At 32.9% G+C, this 27,377-nt stretch overlaps 1 protein-coding gene and 1 pseudogene across 1 annotated transcript in view; both read left to right on the top strand.

Annotated features, from left to right (window-relative positions):
* LOC103578002 (synapsin) overlaps positions 1-27,377 on the top strand; it is a 426,902-nt gene that overhangs the window by 126,768 nt on the left and 272,757 nt on the right. Inside the window, exon 3 of the mRNA XM_014442888.1 lies at positions 24,797-25,124. Coding sequence (XP_014298374.1) covers positions 24,864-25,124 — 261 coding nt within the window. The 5' untranslated portion in view covers positions 24,797-24,863. The remainder of the gene's footprint in view (positions 1-24,796; positions 25,125-27,377) is intronic.
* LOC128667820 (putative uncharacterized protein DDB_G0286901) lies at positions 7,489-9,311 on the top strand (annotated as a pseudogene).

Here is a 27,377-nt window from a genome sequence, read left to right as displayed (position 1 = left end):
GGTTATTCTCTCTATCCAAGCGTAGTCTTTTGTGGCGTTGTAGTTTTTCAAGAATTGCTGAAAATTAATGATAAGCAAAAATAAATTTCTGAGTTATTAAATTTTTTTTAATCTTAATGTAAATGCAAAAATTCACTCCACGTATTCATGCTCAACTTAAACTAAAAACAAACAATGAAATCATCGAATGAATATTGGTGATTATTCAAACTAATTTTTTTTTACAATTCACGAGTTAATAAAATATAGCTATACTTAAATAGAAAACCAAACGATTTGATCTTGTAAATTTTGAGAATTGCTGAAATATTTAATTGTATAGCTTAATTTCGAAAAATTAACTCTTTTACTTACTAATAAACAGATAGCAAAGATTATTTGTAGTTTATTTCGAATTATTTAATTATTAGCTATAAAAAGTATTAACTTTTTTTCGAAGCCAAGTATCTGAACGAAAAAATTGATAAAGAATCTAAAATAATCTATTTTTTATGATATCAAATATAAAAATATACTATAAGATCCTTAGACTGGAAAAATATTTAGCTGAAAGATGTATAATATGAAAACGGATATTTCTATTCCTTTATGACTTCTTTTTATTACGATATTGCTGTTTGAAAACTATTTAAAAAATTCAGAAATTAATATGTACATAACTATTTTTTTTAATTTAAAATAATCATATTGATAGGGAAGTAACAGAATTTTAATAAACTATATCATTTGTTTTAAATTAGCTTATTCATCAGAAAATATTAAGTCTATATTTACTTGTGATGATATTGTATTCTTTCGGAGTAACTTTTTTTTGGCCTTCGTAAAGTTGGTCACTTACATATCTTATAACTTGCTGTTTCACAGGCCATAAAGCGTCGATAATCAAATTTGCTCATCGCCGCATTGTTTTGGCCTGTGCAGCTTTTAAGTAAGCTTCATAGTCAATCGCTATCCCATCCAGTACTGAGATCTAGAGAACAAAAAAAATATTAATACCAGTTTTCTGTTAGTTTATTATCCTTTAATCAGATTTGTTTGTCGTTAATTCCTCATTCAAATCATCAAGTTTGAAAATCCTCCATTTTATCTTAACTGACTATTGAAAATAAAAAGAACTTGATTTGCAATGATATTGAATTTCTGGCAATCGTTATTAAATAAATATAAATTTCTAAACAGAAAAAATTAATAGTCAAATTGCCAACGTCAAAAATAAATTGAGTATAGTAAAAATGTGAAATATTAAAAAAAAATTGATAATAATAAATTATTATATTGATTAATATATTGATTGATATATTGATTACTGAAGTAATCAATAAATTCAATATGATTAGTGAAAAAATGTACTAAATTTTACCAGACTATTTACAAAATAAAATCTTACGACTATTATTTATAGGGATTTTATGATTATTGATACCTATAGTATAGGATCTATCATAAATAGCTAACTAGTTGCGTCAGCGAAATTTATTTAATAATATAAATTGTATTTCCAACTTCACCTGGTAATTTTCATCAACACGAGGAAAATCTTGGGCATCTTTTTCTGCATTTTTTTCATTTTGTCGTGGGTCATTTTGCTGTTGATCAAGTTTTCGTTGCTCTGAATGGTTCGCTCGCGTCATCTGTGCTTGACGTTTCAGGTTTCTTGATTTTTGGAGAAGTAGGTTATTTTCTCGTCGCAATTTTTCAAGTTGTTTCATCAATTTCGCATTATTGACCGCTACATCTTCCCCGTTTAAATTCTCTTCAATTATAATATCCTAATAAAAATTATTATTATTTAATTCATATTCTAGCATTATATATAGAAAATTTATAATAGATTATGAATTTCATTAATTCTAATAATATAATTATGCATACGAAATGATTTATTATAATTAAGTTACTTTAAAGAATAGAATATTCTCAAAATAAATGCAGTTGTAGAATAAACAAAGAAAGTTACGACTATCATACTTTATGAGAAACTTAATTCTATGATAATTCTCTTGCAACTTACATTTTTCGCCTGTTGATTCGAATTTCCCGATATTCCACTAGATAAAGCATTATCTGCTGGTAATCCAATGCTTGGAATAGGCGTAGAAGTACCAGATTCATCATGAAAAGATTTAACAGGATTGGGTTCAACAGTATTAGGTTTAACAGGATTAGGTTCAACAGGATCAGGTTCACGAACAGAAGAACCTTCTTCAACGAAGAAAAAGGTTGTGATTTTCGACTCTGCAGCCATTGACGCAGAAAAACTTAAATATCTGAAACTAGAAGCTCCTTGCTGTAACTGTCTCTTCTGCCCTCATCGCCAGGCAAGTAAATCTGTCTCTTCAAAAGACAATGACGAACATTTAAACTCAACGGGCGCTTGATTGACTGAGGCGACTGCAAGTATGCCCCGAGAGTCTCGCCGACCTACGAATCTTCATCAGAAAACTCAGACGGTGAAGGAGTTCAGAATCCTTCAACGTCCAAAACCCTTACACTAGTCATCGGTAAAGGTCCACGAGTCTGGATCACATCTCCAGACCTCTTCCAGAACGGATGCGAAGTTTTGTTGGATACAAGTTCTGACCTGAATCTCCTTTCCATCGATGCTCTGGGGGATGATACCACCTTTTACCCTGAAAATGGCGGTGTGGTGGGCGGCATAGCGGCCAGCAGTATGCCAATAATTGGAACTGTGACCCTCAAGATCTTTGACGTAGATGTTTGTTTCCAGGTTGTACCTAGACCACCAGGTGGTTATCTGGGCATCCTTGGAAATGAATTTTTCATCAAAAAACAAGCTGGCATTTCCTTTCATTGGAATACGCTGGTCCTCAAAAATCGACCTACTTGTCCTATTCCTTTTTCACTGGACAACGACCTTGATGTGAGATATATCCTGTCCCTAGGGACAGGGCCAAAAATTTTTGACTCATGTAATTCGCTTCATGGAGAATTACAATGCTTTCTCATAGATACAGGGGGGGATATGTGCTTGATAAATTCGTCTGCTCTTAAACCCGAAATTAGAGTAGATTTTGGTGACACGATGGTACTTCGTGGTTTGGATAGGCCGTCCATGGAAACAATTGGTACTGTAGAATTAAAGGTTTTGGGTTCAAAAATCCGATTCCAGAAAGTGGAGAATGGTTATCGATTTTCGAAATCTGAATAAGATAACCATTGGGAATGCTTACCCTCTCCCACTCATAATCGATATTTTAGACCAACTCGGTGGGGCCAAGTACTTCAGTGTATTTGACCTTGCCAGTGGGTTCCACCAAGTACCAATGGACCCCAGAGACGCTGGAAAAACGGCGTTTTCCACCCCTGACGGTCATTGGGAATATTGCTGTATGCCTTTTGGGCTTGAGTGTGCTCCAGCAATTTTTACCGTATGATGGATTCCACATTGAGTGGTTTAAAAGGTACAGAACTATTCATCTATCCCGACGACTTCGTAAGTTATGCATCGTCGCTTGAAGAACATAAGGTACGGGTCCAAAGGCTCTTCAACCGCCTTCGAGAGGCTGGGCTAACTCTTCACCCAACCCAAAGCAAATCTCATCCCTTAAAAACGCTTCGCACCCCTGTAATCATACAGAAGCTCGAAAATTTATGGGATTAGCAAACTACTACAGACGATTCATTGAAAACTTCGCTGAAAGAGCAAAACCGATCACGGACCTTACCAAAAAAACTAAACCGTTTGTCTGGTCGGTTGATTCGCAAATGGCTTCCGAGGATATTAAGAAATCTTTATGCGAAAACTCATTTCTTGCCTGTCCAAACTTCAATCGACCTTTCATATTAGCAACCAGTCCCTCCGATGTCAGTATTTCAGGCATCTGGAGCCAGGAACTGGAAAACGAAGATCGTACGCCTGGAAACCCCGATGGAAATATTGAGAAAATTGTTTCCTGTACGTCTAGAGTCTTGCAAGAGACTGAGACAAGATATACACACAATGAAAAAGAGTGCTTGGCAGTTTTGTACGCAGTACAACAATTTCGGCCTTACCTTTATGGTAAGCCTTTCACCTTGTGTAAAAGCAGCCCTTGTATGTCTTGATTGAAAAACAGCCAAACTGTCACCAAACGACAAATTAAGTGGAGATCTAAATTAAGCGAATAAAAATTTTCGGTTATCGTTCGACATAAAATCTCAGAACAATATGCCGAAGGGTTGTCCTACAACCCTGAAGGTAAACCTCCAGAGGAAATGACTTCAAACCAAAAATCGGGCGAGGATGCAGTGATGCTACCACTCAAGAAAACTTCTTGTCCAGACGAAGGAGCCATAGCATCTGCAAAACGAGGAAGAGAACCTAGAAGTAAAAACAAATCTCGGATCAACAGCGCTTCACAACCTCGTGACACAATTGCATCCCAGTTACGAATGAGACGGGCTACGGAACTGACACAAAACCGGAAAAAAGTAAACTATTGTGAAATAAGTAAGACCGAACCTGACGTCTCAAAAAGTATCGAAGATCACGTTTTTGAAGTAAATCAACCAGGGCCACCCTCAGCACATCAGGCTCCAGCCAACTCGGAAGTGGAGATTGGGCCAGAGCCCGGACGAGAACCAGAAGAAACAGATGAGGAGGAAAAAGAAGCAGTCCGACTCATGAATGAAGAATATCTGCTCAACGAATTGGAGAAAAGTTCCAGCGATCAAGGGGATGAAAATTCTCCTGAAGCGATAAATTGACAGCAAATGCGCGAAGATTTGAGAAAATCATTTAAACGCATCAGTAAAGTCCTAGGAAAACGAGTAATTAACGTTTCAGATGAAGAAGCAGATCGTACTGTTCGTCCAGATGATTATTACAATCCACTGCCTGTAGTCAGCCCTCAAGAAGTCAAGGAAGTCAGAAAATATCTTGAACGGGGCTACTTATCAGACGAACAGGACGAATCTGACGACTCGGATGAGTCTGACGAAGAAGGAGAAGAAGAATTCCTTCGTGAAAATCAAGATATAGAAGAAAATGAAGATTCAAGTGAAGTCAGCTGCTCTGAGCTGGAATTCCAAGTGGAAATAACCCCTGCAACTCCACAGACACCGCGAGCTAACGAGATTCGAGAGAAATATCTCACCGCAGGTAGAAATCCTTCGACTACTATGTGGAAGAACACGGTGCTGAAAGCTGCGCAAGCAGATTGCAAAGAACTTGACTACGACGATCATACAAAAAGCTTTTATTGGAAGGACACCGAAAATTCTGATGACAATACATCTGCAGTCATCGCGAGGCCTTCCACTTGCTAAATTCTGAACGTCGAAGACGTACCTGCAGCTTCATCCAGTATGGCAGACGTGGAAACGTCCTAACGCAAAGTGACATCCACAAGTAAAAATCTAGGACAAGAAAAGACCTTGCTGAACGAGAATCAGCAGCCCAGTTCACCAAATCGAGACTCTGCAAATGATCGTATAATCATAGCGGAGAGATCTTCTCAATCAGACTAATCAGATGCCAGCCAATCTGATGGAGCCACAGTGATTTAAGTGGAAGTACATCGAGAACAAGACGACGGAAATGCTCAGGTAAATGAATCTGGCCCTCTCCACACGACTCAACCGGAAGTAGTTGACAAACATCTGGGGGATGAGCCGGAGATGAATGTTGATTTACCTCTTAAAATTCCGAATCAAGCTTCGTGGTACGTATTTGATCCTCCTTCCTCAGATATAGCGGAGGATTTAAGTGATCAACGCTATTCACCACCGGAAGTTTCGTCTTCCTCGAGCTCTGAGTCTGATAGACCTCGGAAATTACCTGAAAATCGAATCAAATTCAAGGACAGTCGAGATAGAATTACCGATGCGAGAGACCATATGGTACATTTCCTGTCTCTGGGTTGTGAGTTGGTGAAACAAGTTTCACAATTGTAAAGAAATCTCACTTTCATCAATCAGGAAGACCTGAAGACAGCTAAACCAAAAATGGGTGATGTATCAATCACAAAATTTAAACATTAAACCTTATCTTATACAAGAATTGGACGACTGTCATATCGAGGTAACCCTTTGCGAAGGAAATATAGAAGTTCCTACCGAAGAGTTACCGTGTCGTGAAAACTTATTGGTGAATTCGGGAGAGATTCTATTGGCCAGACATGAAGAAAAGAATCTATAGATTCATCCGGAAATGCGAAATCTGTCAGAAGAATAAACTCACCCGAATCAAAATAAAACAACTAATGATGATAACCGATACTCCCTTCGAACCCTTCGAGAAAATCTCTATTGATACTGTTGGACCACTTCCTATGACTAGGAGTGGGAATGTCCACATCTTGACTATTCAGGATAATTTTTCGAAAGCCGTAACAGCAATCCCGATACCTGATATCCGATTGACAACAGTGGCAGAAGCCCTTGTGGATCGTTATATGTGCTATTATGGGTTTCCGCGAGTTATCCTCTCAGAGAAAGGTACTTCATTTACCTCTAAAATAATACAACAACTTGCGAAAGCTTCAAAAATCTAAAAATTAACGTTTTCGGGTTATTACCCCCAATCAAATGGTTCTTTAGAAAGGAGCTATCAACCGTTGATAGATTTCTTAAGAGTAATCTCGGATAAGTATCAGGACTGGGATCGATACGTGAGTCTTGCAGCGTTGAGTTACGATACCAATGTACATACTTCAACCAAATTTCCAACCCAATTCCCCGATTATTCCAGAATCGAAACTTATTCTGACTACCTCGCCGATCCTATGGGAAGACTGTCAGAAGTCAGAGAAATCGCTGCCGATTGTCTCAATAAGGCAAAACAAGATGCCAAAGTTCGTTACGATCGACACATACACGCCATTATTATTATTATTATACATTTATGTTCTAAAGGAACCACGGAAAAATAAACTCGATGTTTATTATACCGGACCCTATGAAATCGTCGAAATTAACGAATTTGGGAGTCTGATCTACCTGAACGACAAAGGGAACCGCAAATTGGTAAACCCTAATAAAGCTAAACTTGCTTTCGACCATAAGGCTAAACCTTTATAAAGTTCTATGTTTCAGATCCTCGAATCTCTAACCATCATGAGACAATTATTGATATTCCTGATCATCATCATTGAAGGAAGTCAATCCAGGGACGACCTGACCATCCAGCCACTGGCACACAACCCGGGTCTACTGTATCATCCGTTTAAAAAGATTTACCTGGTAGAAGAAAACTGGTGCATCATTTCTTCCATTAACGTCCGAGGATTGGTCGATATGTATTCCTTTGAGTGGGACTATCTTCACTCAACCATGCTAGGCTGTATCAAAATTATCGGCTCTGAGTCCTGCATGCACTACCTGAAGATGGACCTGATAACTGAAATGCGAGCCTTAATAAACCAAGCTAAAAACCGCTGGGACCAGCTCCTTGAATAAACAACATTTAAAACTCCGCCGTTTGACCGTAATCAAAAAGCTCCATGGTTCGGGTTTGTCGGCACAATTGCCCGAGAACTGTTTGGAACCATGGACTACGAAGACAAAGAACATATCACCAAGGAGATCAACAAATTATATCAAGACAATGCAATGCAATTTCTTTTGACAACAAACATCAGGATGTACTCACCTCATAATGGTCAAATGTTCCTAAAAATTTTAATTAACTTACCAAGCGAATGGCGCCATAAAATAATAATAATAATAATAACAATAATAATAATAATAATAATAATAATAATAATAATAATAATAATAATAATAATAATAATAATAATAATAATAATAATAATAATAATAATAATAATAATAATAATAATAATAATAATAATAATAATAATAATAATAATAATAATAATAATAATAATAATAATAATAATAATAATAATAATAATAATAATAATAATAATAATAATAATAATAATAATAATAATAATAATAATAATAATAATAATAATAATAATAATAATAATAATAATAATAATAATAATAATAATAATAATAATAATAATAATAATAATAATAATAATAATAATAATAATACTAATAATACTAATAATAATAATACTAATAATAATAATAATAATAATACTAATAATAATAATACTAATAATACTAATAATAATAATACTAATAATAATAATAATAATAATAATAATAACAACAACAACAACAACAACAACAACAACAACAACAACAACAACAACAACAACAACAACAACAACAACAACAACAACAACAACAACAACAACAACAACAACAACAACAACAACAACAACAACAACAACAACAACAACAACAACAACAACAACAACAACAACAACAACAACAACAACAACAACAACAACAACAACAACAACAACAACAACAACAACAACAACAACAACAACAACAACAACAACAACAACAACAACAACAACAACAACAACAACAACAACAACAACAACAACAACAACAACAACAACAACAACAACAACAACAACAACAACAACAACAACAACAACAACAACAACAACAACAACAACAACAACAACAACAACAACAACAACAACAACAACAACAACAACAACAACAACAACAACAACAACAACAACAACAACAACAACAACAACAACAACAACAACAACAACAACAACAACAACAACAACAACAACAACAACAACAACAACAACAACAACAACAACAACAACAACAACAACAACAACAACAACAACAACAACAACAACAACAACAACAACAACAACAACAACAACAACAACAACAACAACAACAACAACAACAACAACAACAACAACAACAACAACAACAACAACAACAACAACAACAACAACAACAACAACAACAACAACAACAACAACAACAACAACAACAACAACAACAACAACAACAACAACAACAACAACAACAACAACAACAACAACAACAACAACAACAACAACAACAACAACAACAACAACAACAACAACAACAACAACAACAACAACAACAACAACAACAACAACAACAACAACAACAACAACAACAACAACAACAACAACAACAACAACAACAACAACAACAACAACAACAACAACAACAACAACAACAACAACAACAACAACAACAACAACAACAACAACAACAACAACAACAACAACAACAACAACAACAACAACAACAACAACAACAACAACAACAACAACAACAACAACAACAACAACAACAACAACAACAACAACAACAACAACAACAACAACAACAACAACAACAATAATAATAATAATAATAATAATAATAATAATAATAATAATAATAATGATAATAATAATAATAATAATAATAATAATGATAATAATAATAATAATAATAATAATAATAGTAATAATAATATTTAGTAGAAAAAATGACATAAAAACCGCTTTTTCTTTCCGATTTCACTCGCATAGTTTTCATATTCGAGATTGTATACGGTTATTTAATAGGATGGGTAAGTTCTGGGTTAGAAGAAGGAACAAACGACCTTCAAGCTCATTTCCTCTTTATTAAAAAGAGAAAATTGACAGCTAAAAGTGACTCAAGAGTGATAACATCTCCTCGGTCACCCAGCAAACGCTAGTAGTGACCAAATTGCATCATTTTAGTCCAATCCCTCGAATTTTTCCCCCTCTGGCTCATCTTTTCCATCCTCCTTAAAGAACCAAGAGGTCGGTATTCAATCTTCCATCCAATCATCTAAATCTTTGTCCTTTTCCCTCCAAAGATGTTTACTCCAGACCAGGAAAAGCTCACGCTTTTATCGGTCAGAACAGTAGGACAGAGAACCACGGCTTAAATAATACTGGACAAACAAATAGGAATAATAACGTTATAAACACAATTAACCTCGACTTAACACTTGAACACTTACGTGTAACAGATTATTGCGTACACCACACGAGTAATGACATTCACAAATATGAATCCTGGGATCTCAGATTGCAAAAAACCTCCGAATATAAGTGAATTCGGCATAGGTTCTTACAAAATAATAAATGGAATCCCCAAGGTCGTACTTTCGACCAAAAGACATGCACATTATGTTAGTTTCAAACCAGATGACTGAATGCCTGACTTTGCGCATAAATGGCTAGTCAGCAGTAATAATACACGCTAGCCTCGAGAGAGTTTTTACAGTAGAAGAAGTAAAACTTAAAGAATAAAATATAATGAGGAAACTCTTAAGAAATAACAAAATAAAATTACAACATTTTGGAAATCCATTCAAAATTTATTCTTCAAAATTTACAATCATTGACGCCTTTTAAACAGCCAGGCGATAGAGGAATTTTTAAATTTGAATTCAATAATCGCAAATTATTCCTGTTTTCTCGAATGTCACGAAAATTTCTCAAAATTTCCAACAAATAACTGTCACGAACCTCGGCATTATCAGTAAAATGCAAGTGTAAGTTGACCACGATGTACTGAAACCCATAAATTAACAAAATATACAAGAAAACTTCCTTCTCTCATTATAAGTAAATCATTTTTCAAAAAAAAAAAAAAAACAAAAAGCCAGAACCATTTACTTCCAATAGCGTAGGAACACGACCATCGGCACCCAGCGGGGGTGACGGTGGTGCTACAGAATGGATCCTCAGGGATCAAAATCAAGATTTAAATGAGTTTTGACTCATGTAAGATACAATAAAATATGAAATATCCGATAAAAATATTAAAAACTACGTTTTATCGATTTTTTTGTTGATAATATAATTTAAACTAAGACCAAGTTCGATGACATTATATGATCAAAAGAAACCATAAAAAAGATGAGTTGGTATGATATCAGGCACATTTTAGTACGTTATATTATGATTTATCCGGAAAAAATAACATAAAATGTTATTTTTTTAACTTTTCAACGCCGATATCTTTTGAACTAATCAATCAATTTTGATAGTTGACATGGCAATCGGCGCGTTTCATTGAATTCTAGAGCTGATTAAAATTTGAAATCGATCGCGTCAGTCGTTTCGAAAATATTTAGAAAAAACCGTTTTTCACCATTTCTTTCTCCCGCGATAACTCTCGAACGAATTATCCGATTTTGATGTTTGAGGTGGCAATCAACGCGTTTTATCAAGTACTAGAGCTGATTAGATTTGAAGTCGATCGTATAAGTCGTTTTTGAGAAATCAATAAAAAACTAAAAAAAAAATTTTTTTTTTTTTCGTAATTTGCAAATATTTTCGAGTCTATCCGATTAAATAATCTGAAATTTTTAGGAAAGTTAATGGCCAACAAGCTCTTTCGATTGCCACCTTAACCATCCAAATTGGTTCATTAGTTCAAAAGTTACAAAGAGTTTACATACATACACACACACACATACACACACACACATACATACAGACACTCGGACATCATTAAACAATAACTTCCCGAAATTTTTGAAAATCATCGATTTTCTAAGCGGAAAGTTAAAAAAGAGAGAAAGAAAAACTAAATATTATCTTAATATTACAATTAAATTAAAATTCTAAAAACTAAACTAATTATAAAGGAAAGTATTTTGAAAGGATAAAAAAAACTAATAAATTCTTCAAAAAAACAATGTATATTTATTATTTATTTAATATAATAAGAATATAAAATATTTGAATAATATATTAATTTATAATTTTGAAAAAAAATGGTAGGATCAAAAACCACTGTTGGTGATGATTAGTCCTCCTCAAGGGCCCTCGGTAGGTCAGCTCTGAAAAAAAAAGGGGGAAGAAAGATTAACAAAATTTAAAAAAAAAAAACCTTCTAATAAAATTTTTGGCTTGTCTTCCTACCTCATTCGATCCTCAGCCATTTCAATCAAATTTGTAGCCAAGACCCAGATTTCGCCGATGTTAGGCGCCTCCAACTGAACTTGAGGAGGCGTAGAGGGCCAGGAGGCTCGACAGTAATGCTCGACCACCTCGAGCTTGGGAGAGAGAACCCCCACGATGTCCTTGTCGAGGAGTAATCTCATCCCCAACAACGGATTAATTGGCCTCGTGAAAACATCCACGGGGATTCCAATTTCCAGTAACGTCTGAAATTAAAAAAAAAAAAAAAAAATTTGTTCGTTTTTTAACGACTTAATAATAAATGGAAGTAAACATTACTTACATTAAACCCGAATTGGTACCTCACCAGCTGAAACCAGGTCGAAAAACCCCGGTAATGATGACGAGTAACGTACATGGTTATTCACTGTTACTTTCGCACTGTATATTCCTACTTACAAATTGCACTGAGCATCAGCTGAATGCGTCTCGAGATAAGACGGTAGCTTATATAAATATCCGTGAATAATAAATATTCCAAAAATATCAATTGTTTAAAAATTGTGAAAAGGATCCAGTGTACAAGTGAATTGTAACTAAATCAGTAATAAAAAGTCAAAAATCATAAGTTCAGCCTTCCGAGTTTCATTCGAGAGTAGCACATAAGTTTACATCCTACTACCCCAGCCGCGTCCATCCAACCAGAACCTACAGGAGGAAGCTGAGTGAGCTGCAACGTTCTGGAGGGATCTAACCTGCCGTGACTAGAAAGAAAGAAACATCGAAAGGTAGGTGAAAGATTTACATTCTATTCTTTCATAAGATAACAGGTTCAACACAAGATTACCAGTCTCTTCAGAGACGTTTTGGGTTCTTACTTTTCAAAAGATCCACCATAAATAATAAATTATAGGAAGATATCTCTTCCTCGTATTCTTTAATGTTGTCTACAACCTCCAAATCGCTCGTCTAAATTTTTCTATCGCTACCAAAGGGAGAAATCCCTGATGATTAATTTAAATTTAACCGGCGGACATAACAGAGTATTTTACAATAACAAATTCAAGAACGTTAATAAAAAATTGTAATTATAAACAGATAAGGAAATTACTACCTCTTGAGCATTAGCCTGGTTCGTTTCTTGATTTGAAAGAACCTTTCTTGATGGTACTGTAGTAGCTTTCGTCATTCCAGGCGAGAAGTTGAGCCTCTTAACTGGTTTCAATCTTTTTCCACGGCCAAGCGTTGGACTTTTTATTTTGCTTGACAAATAACCTTCGTCATCTTCAATATATCAATTGGACAAAAAAAAATGAAGTTGCTGCATTGAAGTTTTATGAAAATAAAATTATGATTATATAGTCTTGATGAAAAAGTATAAATCGTTAAAATAAATATGAAAAGAAACGTACCACTTATTTCCATAACAGTACAGGCTATTAATTTCTTGTTGATTGAAACACGGAGAGTTTTACTCCGGCCATAATCAGCTTGTTTAATTAAATCCTTTTTTCCACGGATTGTGTATTTGTTATCATCATCGCTCAGCAAGATGTTTTGGAGCTGGATGACCTTCTTACCTCCTGATGCCGCTTGAATGATAGCGAAATCTATTGCTATTAATACACTCAAAAATAGATAAATATAAATATATTGATTACACAAGTTAATCGAGTAAAGAAATAAAACTATGTTCTAATTCTTGAAGTTTAAGTTATTAAATAATTTTAATAGTAATCAATTTTTTTAGATTTAATCAGCAAAATGTTTACAAATTCCGTTGCTATTCAATAATAATAAAATAGGATCAGCTTTCATCTGATTGTTCTTTTTTTCTTACTCAACTTTTTTTTGTCTTTAAAAATGGAATAATATAATCAGGATGTCATAACCAAAGGATCTACTTATTTGTGTTTCCCATGATTTCTTCAAGAATTAAATCATTTAATATTTGCAATATTTGATATTTTAAAATGTTTTGATATCACAAAAAGTATCAACAAAAAAATTTGTGCATCAAAATCTTATGATAATTTAATCGCTTAAAAATAAAAATAATTATAATATACTCACTGAATCGGTAAATGAATACTTTCCAGAGTCACAACTTTAATTCTTTTTTTTTAAAGACATGACTATTTTTTTTAATTGACTAAAAGTATTTTCACGCAATGTTTGTAAACAAATAGCACTAATTTTAACCTCTGCAGATAAATAGTTAATCACCAACTGTAAACTTGTAAACAATGAATTTTTTTTTAATTTTCACTTGTAGGGTTTATAATGTTAATTATTTTTGTCTACAATCCACACTTATTTCATTTAATTTGTATAAATAATAACCACCGATATACTTTTGGAAATAAAGAAACATAACTCAATATTATTGTGATCCAGAAAGAAATCGATTTACCTTGAAATCGATTACTGCTTCAAATATTGAAATTTTTCAATCGATTAAAGTAGTTGTTTATGGTAAAAGCAGTGAAATTAATTTTTAAAAAGTGAATCAAATTTTAAAATTACAATTATTGGAAATAAATTATAAATACAGTGATTATTGTGTTTCAAGTTAATTTACCAAAAAATAATAAAATTAATGAGTGTATGTAGTTTTAACTAAAATTTTTATGTTTTTTAAATAATCAAATATTTGAAAAATAAACATTTTATAAGAAGTTATTGTATTATCAAAGACGACTTTGTGTGTATACTTTATCAGATAATTTGTTCAAAAAATACTTGATAAACCATATTTGTGACTTTTAACTAACATTATACATTATGTTTAGTTTCAACAATGAAAAATAATCAAAACCGGCACGGTGTTTCGCGTTTTTCTGTTCTTCGCAGGAAAAAAAACTTGTATAACTTACATTTAAAAGCATTTCCAAATGATCTCTTTTTTTCCTCCTTACCAGCAGACATTGTAAGCAATCATGTCAATGATAACAAAATTTACTGATAGTAAAAACACATATTGAGTAGTTTTTTACATAACTCCAATATATTTTTTATTAGATTAAACCTCCAATAATATAATAGTATATAATAGTATAATTTAGTTTGGAAAAAGTCATCCTGACATGAATCTAATGTTAGATCCTGTTATCACCGAGTTAAATGAACTATATGAAACTGGTATTACATGGTCTTTTGATGGAGTAAATTTAAATACTCCCTGACGGTTTTAAATCAGCCTGGAAACACCCTGGGAGTGGAAACACGGTAGAATCACGATAGATCCAGGGTGGTTACAGGGTGAGTTTGTGCCATTTTATCACCGTGTATACACGGTAGTTACATGGTGTTTCCACGATGGTAACACGGTGTACCCACCCTGATTCCACGGTGTATTCACCGAGATTCCACAGTGTATCCACGGTGATTACGCGGTGTAGGTGGAATCACGGTGAGTACACCGTGGAATCACGGTGATAACATGATAAAAAACCCACCGTGTAACCGTCGTGGATCCACCGTGATTCCATCGTGTTTCTGGGGTGTTTCCAGGGTGAATCAAAACCGCGAGGGCTAGCAAATTTACAGTTTTAATATGTAGCGTAGATTCTGTTGCCCGCCCTATGATTCTTAATATGAAACAATTCAATGGTGAATATGGTTGCACATTTTGATATGCTTCTGGGCGTCGTTTAGCTAAGAAAAAAGTGTATCCCTTTGAGCGAATTATTGAACACCGCAATCATGATGATCTTATCTCCCAGGGAGTAAGGACTTTTCAATCTCAAGCGCCGTATTTAGGAGTCAAAGGACCAACAAATTTGACATTATTGCCACTGTTTGACTGTATAGATGGAATGGTTGTTGAACCGTTACATAATGTTTTTCTGGGTGTAACACGACAATATTCCCTACTTTTATTAGCTGGGGATCCGAAAACACCATATTACATTGGAAATCCGTGTCAATTACGACGTATCAATCAGCCTTTGGTCAGTTTGAAGCGACCGAACCGAATATCTCGAAGACCAAGATCAATATACAGCATAAAACAGTGGAAAGCTTCCGAATGGAGAAATTGGTTGCTGGATTACTGTCTACCATGCTTGGAAAACATCTTAAAACCAAAGTATATAAAGCATTTAGCAAAATTTAGTCAAGCTATATACATATACAATTCAGATTCAATATCATTTAGCTAGTTACAAAAAGCACGAACTCCCTTGGAAGATTTTGTTTCTAATTTTTAAGTTTTATTTGGCATCGAAAATATGTCGTTTAATGTTCATTTGCTGCGTCATATACCTACTACAGTTGCAAATTGGGGGCCATTATGGTGTTATAATGCATCAGTATTTGAGTCTTTTAATAATAAAATTTTGAGCGAAATAACTAGTCCGAATGGAAGAGAAATTCAAATTGCTTCTCGATTTATGACGAAAAAATCTATTGAAAATGTATGTTATGATGATACAATTAACACTATTACTCAAACATTTATTAAAAATATTTTTGAACGCAGAAAAGTATTCGATGACACTGATCGTAATCATAATTTTAAAGGTCTTGGCGCGAAAAAAAGAAGAAAAAGAAAAAATTGAAGTACAATGCTTTGAAAAAATTTGGCTATAAAATAAACATTCTCACGGAATTTAAAAAAGCTTTGGTAAATAAAATTGATTTTCGATCAATGCAGCAAGTAAGCTTTCATAGCCGTTCCAAGCTTTCTGTCTTTAGCAAAACAAAATTCAATAATACTGGTATTTTCAACAAAAATATTGGGTTTGGTGTCATTCGAGGTATTATTAAATTTGAATGTAATGATGAAATCATTCGTGGTATTTTCATTGAAAAACTTAAATGCATTCGAGCAATGTACAACACTAACTACATTTGTAACTTCAACTTAAGTGAAAAAATATAATTTGTAAACTATAATGAATTTTTTTATCCTGTTGTTCTAATATTTACAATTTATGGTCTTCGTGCTATAAAACTATCTAATTGCTGGGAAATCGATTAAACCTATCAATTTTTTGGACCACACTATATATTCACATAACTTGTCTGTACTAAGTAATAAACAATGTATTTTATTTTAGTAATTGCTTTACTTGACTAAATATTCTGTAAAAATTTTTATAATACATTTGTCAAAGTGTTATATTTATATATTATGTTTTTCAAAACGATTTCATGTTAATTATAAATAAAGAAATTATAAAAATGAATAATTGTTGTTAATATAAAATCTTAGATTTAAATTAAATTTATCTAAGATAATTTGATGAAAAATTTAGTCTTACTAAAAAATAATCAAAAAATTATTTTTTTATGACCATTAAAAAAAAATAGTTGAATTTTTGATTTTGCTGAGTTCAGGCTATCAAATTTCAGTTTCCGGAGATTTTTTTTATGGTTTTAACTTGGTTGGTAAGATCAGAACTTGAGTTGTATTACCATAGACATATGATTCTAAGGTAGTTGTATGACAGTTTAATAATAGTTTACTCAAGGAGTATTTAGTAATCAGTTTTGATATTTTTATATGTCTTTTTACAGTCAAAATTTCAGATAATAACTGAAAAATCTCTGCAAACTAACAGCTTTTAGTGGGCATAACATAAGTTTGTTTTGTGCACATTGTAACCCTAAAATTGAAATTATTTTACTGTTGAAAAACTGAAAACGACCAGTAAAACACTTGAACTAAAAAAAAAACCGTTTATAAACAGTATTTTTATTTTGATAACGTAAATATTATTTTATATCAATGTGTAATAAAATATGAAACTTTCATTACTTTTTTGTTTTTATTATTTATCATTATAATTATAAAAAAAAATTTTAATGTTTTTAATCAAATATAGATCGAAATCAGACTAAAAATAATAAACAGAAAGAGTCGGATTTTGATCTAGATTAGAATAAAAACAGCCTGAAAATAATTGACAGAAAAAAGCCGATTTTGATCTAGATAAGAACAAAAACAGACTAAAAATTATTGAAAATAAGTCTGAAAATAGTCTAAATAAGGAATAGTAAGGGCAAAACTAGATTAAAATTCACATATTAATTAAATATAAATAAAAAATAAAAATGAATAAAAAATAACTTAAAATTTTTAGTTGATTAGAAACGGATCAAATTTTTCGACCCGGGGCATAGATGGCGATACATGGGCATACAAACTTTTTTAATACAGTCACGCATGGCCATATATGAACCATACAAGGCCATGTATGACCATATATGGTTCTATATGACTATATATGGTCACGTATGTCCATGATTAAACATATATGGGTATATGTAGAATGAGCGAATAAACTAATTGGATCTGGTTTAGGCGAGGTTACTTAAACAATTAAAAATTACACAGATTTTATCACAAAATAAATCATAGACTTATTTACATTTATTTAAACCTTAAAAATTATGAGAACTTATGTACAAGCGAATGCGACTAGAAAATAATACGCGATAGCGAATGCAAACTCACAGTTATTTTATTCACGTATAAATTGACACGTGGTCAGTAGCGGTTAAGTCAGCAATAATTAATTAACAATTAATTATTAGCGAAAGAACAATTTATTTATTCTCAATAAATAGCAGCCTTGATATACTGTCTAAATATTGAGGATAATTTAGCGTAGCGATTTAGTTATAATTTTACACAAGTTACTAACTGAAGCGGTTCAAGCACGAGGTTGCAAGTAGCAAAGACACGTTGTAGAATGAATAATGGTAGCGTCGTTGAATCGTCGAGAAGCTTGGTGTCGACGTGGCAGCCTTGCTGCATATAACGAATTTTCCTATTGGCTTAAAAGCGCGCCAACAGGTATCAGTTGATAGCGAGCTCTCTCATAGGCTGACCAATGTAAAACGAATTTTGTGATTGGTCAGCTTGTAGCGGGTTCTCAGTACGTCTTGACACGATCCTGAGTTAGAAATTGTATGTGCCGGGCCCAAATAGCGAGTGACCCGGCACTATTCTGACCTTCAGTCAGTAGCGAGTTCGGCAACTCCCGAACCGAGCGGAAATGCACGAAGCTTGGTTCAAATTAATCAAGCTCGTGACTGAACAGTATACATGGCTATATATAGTTATGTATAACTATTGTATGACTATTAGGGTGTCCGGTATTTCCCAAGTTGTTATTTTTTTGCTACCACCCCCTGAACTTTTAGTTTTTGCACTAAAAAAAATTATCCAACCTAAACAAGCTCTTAATTTTCAAATTAAACCTTGCGGAAATCATGTTACATTTCTTATATAAATAGCATGGGATTTTATGTTTTTTTGCTTTTAATTTTCTATGTTTCAAGCAAATAAATCTACAACTAGGATCGAAAAAGATTTTGATTGGGAATTTTCGGCTCTACAAAAAGGTTGGTTTGATTTTTTCGATAAAATCAATCTTTTAAAAGTTATTCACGATTAAAGTTGTGTCCATAGTTTATAACTAAATGTTTTTGTCATTTACTGCAAATTTAAATTGCACATTTTGATTTTGACCAAAAAAGGATCAGCAAGTATACGATTCAGTCATAAGTGACCCTACCTCAAATAAAACTCTGCTTAATTGAAGTCAGCCGGAACATGCCTACCTAGAAAATTCTCGCTTCAATAAAATATCTATCACCTTAAAATCTCTACCATTGAAAATATCTACCACGATATAATCACTACTAGACAAAAAACTACCCAGTTGCATTTATGAATAAACTCGACCACTTGAAATCCCTTCCATCGACTTACGGAAATATATTTCACAGACAATTGATTTATTTTTAATTAATTGGTAATCATTTGGCGAGATTTAGGAAGATAAGTTTATTAATAAGGACTTATTGATTAATCGGTAATTATTTAATATTGTTTTAATGTTTAGTAAGCACATGAGAAAGTAAAAATAACATGAATTTTTTCGTTAGCCAATAGCAAACTATTTAGGAAGAAAGTTATAAATTGTTTTCGTTTTAAAATCTGAAATGCTAATTACTCATTAATAAATTAGTCCTAAATAATAAAGTTACATTCCTAAATTTTCCCAAACAATTCCCAATGAATTAAGAATACATATGTTGTCTGTAAAATATACATTCGTAAGTCGATGGTAGATATTTCCAACGGTAGAGCTTATTCGTAAATGTATCTTGGTAGTGATTTTTTCTAGTAATGATTATATCGTCGTAGATTTTTCCATTGGTAGAGATTTCAAGATAGACATTTTAATGGAGCGAGAATTTTCTAGATAGGCATGTTGCAGCTGACTTTAATTGGGTACAGTTTTATTTTTGGTAGGGGCGCTTATGACTGAGTCGTATATCTGCTGATCCTTTTTTGGTCGAAATCAAAATGTGCAATTTAAATTGGTAGTAAATGGTAAAAACATTTAGTCATAAACTATGAACACAACTTTAATCGTGAATAGCTTTTAAAAGAATGATTTTGCCGAAAAAATCAAAGAGATCTTGTTACAGAGCCGAAAATTTCCTATTAAAATCTTCTTTAATCTTAGGTGTAGACTTATTTGCTTCAGAGACGAAAAAATCAAAGCAAAAAATCATAAAATCCCATGTTATTTGAATGGGAAATCTAACATGATTTCGGCACTGTTTAATTTGAAAATAAGGAGCTTGTTTAAGTTGGATAGTTTTTTTTAAGGCAAAAACTAAAAGTTCAGGGGGTGGCAGCGAAAGAAATAACAACTTGGGAAATAACGAACACCCTAATGACCATGCGTGCTCATTAATAAACTTTCCGTGTAAAATGAAACATTTATGGCCATACCTGGACATACAAACTTTTTTAATAGTCATGCATGGCTATATGTGAATCAAATAAGCCCATGTATGGCCATACGTGGTTTTGGATGACTATGTATGTCTGTGATTAATTAAACATCAATGGCCATATATGGCCGTTAATAGTTCATGTAATGGCATATATGGCCATACATAGAAACGGATGACTATATATGACCATGCATGCCCGTGATTAATTAAATATATATGCTCGTACATAGTCCACGGATAAACATGTATGGCCATATATAGTTGTAGTGTTGAGTACATTTTTGGTCAGTAGTAGAGAAAGTCTAGATCGCATACAGTACTGTCTGAAATTTTTCTTTTACAGAAAGAACTCAGCACTATCCCAGAGAGTTGCCATTACTATACTGTTTTTACATGTACAATATACATTTCTTAAAATGCAAATCTGTTCAATTATATTGAATATAATTTAAACCATATATTTGCCCGTGAAAATGAAACATATAGGGCTATGCATGGCCGTATATCGTTCATACATGGGCATATATGACCATATATAGACATACAAATTTTTTGTATGGAAATTTAAGCTGACTATTACAATTACTTATAAACAGGATGGTGTAGTGTAAAGAAATAGGAAATTTTTTCGAAATCACTAACAGCATATTGATAATTATATTTTGTTTTTTTGAAAGTGATTGTATTCTTTCAATATTACGTAGCACAACTAAACTCCGTTGTAACTGTCGGTCGCATAGCTTAGTCGTCAAAGCCCTGGTCTCTCGAATGGAAGGTCCCGGGTTCGAATCCTACTAGAGCGGGAGTAGTCATTAGTAGGTCTAGCCTTTTTTCTCTGAATTAAAGATTTCCTATGCGATTGGGGATTCAATGATTCGCATATCTGATAATCTCTGCGTCGCAAAAATAATTTAAAAAAAAAAATTTTTTTTTAAATTTAGTCACAATTTCTATACTAGTCATATCAAGTCATACATGGCCGTATCAAGCTATGTATAGGCATACATGGCCAATCGTGGCCAATTTACATACATAGCCATTAGGATGATCAAAAAAATAACAAATTTTTTTTTTCTTTTCGGAAGCAGGTTCAAAAGTTCCATTTAGATATCAAAAGACGACTGTGAAAGTAAGAGATCTTAATATTAACATTAAGAGAATCCGCATTGCACTTTTCTATTGTCCATAAGAATAACATAGAAAACTTTTTTTTTGCGTCTTCCGATTTTTATAACTAGCTAAGAATGCGTCATAGAAAAAATCAGCAGACCTAATTTCGTAGGGAATTATATGCTCTACGAAAAAAGTGTCTTATCATTTTTTCATAAATCCATTTGTTCAAAAGTTATTTGAGGTTGAAGTTAAATATATATTAAAGATTGAAATCTTTTTACTTTTCCTGCGAAACTATCAGACTTATCTCAAAATATTTCAGGACCTTTTTTGAAGACATTTTCATTTCCTACAAATTATTACCTGCATAGTTTTTTCGAATTCCGCACTGTTTCCTAGTTACTTTTATTTTAATGTCAAGCTCACAAAAAAAATAATCTTTTGATTAATTTTAAAAGCTTGAGATTAAAATGAAATTAACTAGAAAACACTGTAGAATTCAAAAAAACTTTGTAAGTAATAATTTCTAAAAAATAAAAATTTCTACAAAGAAGGTCCTATAATTTTTTGTGATAAGTCTAATAGTTTTATCGGAGAAGTAAAAAGATCTCAAAATATAATAAAATTCAACTTCAACCTCAAATAACTTTTGAACAAATTAATTTATCAGAAAATGATAGGAAACTTTCGTTGCAGAGCATTTTTGTAAAGCATTCAATTCCCTACAAAAATATGCCTGCTGATTTTTTCTATGATTCATCGTTAGTTAGTTATAAAAATCAGAAGATCATGCTATTCTTATGGAAAATAAAAAAGTGCATTGTGGAACCTCGTAATGTTAATATAAAGAGCTCTAATTGTTACAGGCGTCTTCTTATATCTAAATGAAACTTTTGAACCTGTTTCCAAAAAGAAAGAAAAAATCTGTTATTTTTTAAATCACCCTAATGGCCATGTATAATTCATTTTTCACGGGAGTTTATTTTATATTATACGTTAGCTGTTTATTTTAATTTAATTTGTTTAGAGACTTAGTTTAGCAATAAGAAATAATCACGTTTTGTGCAAATTTATTAAATGAGTAGCGTATGTATTGCGAGGCACTTAAGGGGACATTCTAGTCTAGAGGCCTGAATTTCGAGCGTTTTTTGCAATTGATAAAAAACAAAGCATTTGATATTTTTACCATCCATTTTTCTATCATTTGTTTATTCATATTTGAAGAAAACACAAAATTAATTTCAAAAAAAAAAAAACTTTTTTTCATTAAGTTATGCGTCCTCGAAGTTAGGTGGAGGAAAAAAGGTCGTATCCTTATCACCATGATTTCTACCCTTGTGGTCATATGAAAAATAAAACAATGATAAATTCTTGATTAGTACGAATATCGCTATCACATGAGCCAACAAAAAATGAAAAAAAAAAAAATATTTTTTCATAAAATAGCGGCTACTTAAAAATAGAGGTCGATTTTCAGGTAGATTTCTTTAGAAATCGGCCTATTGCAATGGGTCTCATAATCGAATTATCAAAGAATTTTGCCACCATATATCTTATTTTACCTAGTAGAGTCAAAAAATACCATCCGCTCAAAAGTTTATCTATGCATGTATATATATATATATATATATATATATATATATATATATATATATATATATACATGCATAGATAAACTTTTGAGCGGATGGTATTTTTTATATATATATACATACAATATAACGTGCCTTGTCATCACGATAGCACCCGCAATTCTTAACGGATCTTAATAAAATTTCATACACTTATTCATTGGACGATTACCTTGATCAAGTTCGAAGATGAGCCCAAACGGTCGATAAGTTTGAAAGTTGTGGGTGTTTAAAATTTTTTTCTGATTTTCATAAAAATGAATTTTTTGGATTTATCCTAAAATAATTTTTAAACTGAACATGATAACTCAATTCTGTAAAAAGTATCTAAAAATTTGAACGATTAGCTGCAATTTTCACTGCAATACTCGATTTTTTGACACATCTTTTCTAACAATTTGATGATAACGAAAATTTCACAAAAAAATCAAAAAAGCTTATTTTTGCAGCTTAGTCTTCTAATAACTTCTAAATGATAAGGCATAACCCTTTTCCTCGAAATTCACGTTTAAGCTTCCAAATAAGTAATAATTACACTATTGCAGCTTTATTGTATTCAGATAAGAAATCTACCTTTCCATTCCAGGTAAGGCCGGATGGCTCTTTTTTCACTAAATTTTTAACTTTATCGAATTTTTTTAAAATATTACAAAATTTCAAATTATCATTTTTTGTTGGTTCATGCGATAGAGAGATATTTAAAGAATATCCATGCCAAATTTCAAGTAAATCGGCTGATTAGAACTTGAAACATTGTGGTGACTGCATCGAAAAAAGTAGTTTCGAAAAAAACACGTTTAAAGTTTTACGTTAAGTGTCAGGTGGCGTAACTGATAGAACAGTACGCATAACTTACATTCACTCAATCAGCCATCTTAATCAGTATACTGGAAGTATTATAGAAAGAAGGAGAGAGAGTTATTCATATTCAGCTATCCCGGGCCTTCAGTCGCCTATTGTTGCAGTCGTCCGCTCAACCGGTCTAATTGCCGCGACACTAAAACGGCTGTAACTTGGAAAATAATTTGAATTTTGAAAAATCCTTTCGGAGAGATATTTTCGAATATCTAAACTATCGGATTATGAAAAAAAAAAAATTCGATTTTTTAAAATTTCTAGACTAGAATACCCCCTTGATTTTGCATCCCGGACTCAAGTGTCCGGTAAATGATCCTTTCGGGTGGTCAAGCCCTCAGCTAACCCCACTCAAAATTGCGAAGGAGACTCATTAATGGTTCCCGCTACGCAAGACTTACTCCCATCCGGCCATTGGTCTGAGAACAAGGCTAGGTTGAAAACTGTAAGAAATATGTCGAAGATGGAGAGCCTCAACTCTTACGTCTTCATACTCAGGACCGCACTGTCACATATTTTAAGTTAATTCATAAATTAAATTTAATGTAGCGCTTTTTTTTTTACCAATTAAAAACATTTTATACTAAATTTTCCGTTCCTACATAATAACATTCACTTATGTTTTATTTTTTGAAATCAATCTATTTTGTTGCGATAAAAAATTATTTTTCTAATTTTTTGTGAGTACAGATTCTCATCTGGTGATTTGAGTTCAGAACTTGATGATGAACCAGACACTGATCCAGGGGTGGCCTCCATGGTACGGCATAATTCATCAACTCCATATCAAGGTACTCCTGATCGTCCGTTGCTAACCCAACCAACAGCTGCTCCACCACCTGTTCAACCACCAGTTCCGGGTGCTCCTCCTTCTACTAGCCACATTGGTGGAAACAGTGATCTTAGTCTCAATCTAAGACATGGATCAAGGACAACGAGTGCACCGTCTTCACCAGCTAAAACTCGTGAGAGTCTTTTGCAAAGAGTGCAGAGTCTCACAGGAGCAGCACGTGATCAGGTATGAATATATTGAACTATACCTATAAGAAAAGTCAAATAAGCCACGACTTTGAATACTTCGGAGTTCAGTATGATATTAGCTTATAGCACACACGTTTTTATAGAAATAACTGCCTTGAATACATAACGTACAAGTATAGTCAGTATACATGTTTTAAATCTTTTTCATACAATGGAATCAAAAGTACAGGGAGAGGGAGATTAGGGCAGATAACTAAATCCATGAACTATCTTGAACAAAATTCAGGTTTCTCCTACTGGCGTCAACTACTACGCTGAGGAAAAAATTCTCTTTAGACAGTTAAATCAGTTTTATTAGATTCTGTCAAACTGAAATTTATTTGGGACAACTCAATTTTACTACGTAAACATAATCTATTTTGACATTTTCAATAAATGATTTAATAGATTTTATTTGGTTGATGTTAGCATTTCCCTTGCTAAGATAATAAAATAATTTCGTTAGTTTAAGAAAGTAATTTTTTTCCAACTCATGGTAAGAAAGCACGTCTTTGATAGGTTAAAAATGGAACTACAAAAAATAAATATAGCGTTCAACTTGCAGTTTGAAAAATCGAATAGGATCAACGGCATCATTTTGGAGTGGGAAATAATGTAAAGTAGCGTTGGTGTCAAGATAAAAAAATAAATAGCAGAAAAGTTATAAGGAATGAAATTCAGAAAACTTTTATTTAAAAAAAAAACTATTCAATGGATTGTAGCGAAACAAATGGCGATCGAAAGCGGAAAAAATCGGTCTGTCAGTTGACCCTGCGGGCCAACCCCAAAACTTTCCGCTGATTTCGAGCTCCTTGAGGAGGCAATTGACGTGGCTTATAAAGCTTCAGAGCCCAGTTGATTTTGGAATCGATCCATCGAGCACATTACAAGTTATCCACAAAAAACATTTTTGAAAAAAGTTTATTATTGGAATATCTCTGAATGAGCTCGACTGATCAAGTTCAATTTTTTTCAGCTTTTAGATATTAACAAGCCGCGTCGAATGACACCTTGATGATCAAAATCGGTTCATCCGTTCAAAAGTTATGGATATTTACATACGTACGAACGAACGTATACATGCATACGTACACTCGGACATTATCTTGAAATTAGTCAGAATAGCTTCCTAGAACCTCAAAATGTCAAGATCTCTTAGAAAATCGAATTTTTAAAATCGGACTGAGACCAATAATTTCCCGAATTTTCGAAAATTTGCCATTTTCTTAGCGGGAAGTTAAAAAATGTAGAGAATACGTCTTTTTGGGTTCTTCCAAAAAATCAAGTTTAGGAAGTGAACAACCCCGAAGTCCATCGACATTAACCAACAAGAAAACATCAATATTTTGATTAGCGTTGGTTTTTATTTATCGAGAATTATTTTTTCATATATTTTTAGCAGCGAGAACATAATAATAATGTTATTTCTTTATATTTTACTTACATTCTGATTTTTAAATCTACATTGAAGATATGCTAGGTGGTTACCCCCGATTTTGCTGCCTTCGAAATATATTATCCTACTTAATATTCTAAGAAACTAGAACCTCGAAGGCGTAGAAAAAAACAGTAGATACGTGTTTTGGTGTTAAATATTGTGACGTTTTTTTTCGTATAGGAGCCAAATCAAAGTGAAGGTCACAAGCACCAACTGGATTTATTGTACTTACAAGCATGGTAACTCAAGACTTATAGTGTAGCTTACAGTAATTAACTTTTTGGATACAGATCTTTTATTCAAGTTGAAGTTTAAGAACTAAATATGGAGTAACGTTTAGCTACAGTTATGGGTTTCTATCAAGAAAAATTAGAATAAAGAATAGAAAGCAGAAATACGGAAATTTAATTTGAAATATGGTTTACGATTAAAGTTTGGAAATTGATAAAGTTTGAATTCTGGTTTGCAGTTTTGGTATTTTGATTATGTGAACGAGTCAGTGTTACCGTAAAGCAGGACTTGAATAAGTCACCCGATATCATCTGATGATAGAACCTAGTTCTATTCCTCTGAGACTCCTTGGCAGATTGCAGAGGTCTAGCTGAGATGCTAGCGCTCCAGTATACACGGAATTTGACAGATGCAGAATGGGATCAGTTTTGAGTTTTGGTTTGGCAGGCATAAACAGTAATTTTGTGACCGTTTCTGTTGTGGAAGCCATTTGGTCATTTTTAATTGTTCAGTCCGACTGGCCTCAGAGGACAAGCTATGACCACTTATTCCGCTGAGGAAGTCAAAGGTCACTTAATTTAT

Source organism: Microplitis demolitor, chromosome 5 (genome assembly GCF_026212275.2).
Source record: "Microplitis demolitor isolate Queensland-Clemson2020A chromosome 5, iyMicDemo2.1a, whole genome shotgun sequence".
Classification (NCBI taxonomy): domain Eukaryota; kingdom Metazoa; phylum Arthropoda; class Insecta; order Hymenoptera; family Braconidae; genus Microplitis; species Microplitis demolitor.
The sequence above is the reverse complement of the archived record's forward strand: the minus strand, read 5'-3'. Positions and strand labels throughout refer to the sequence as shown.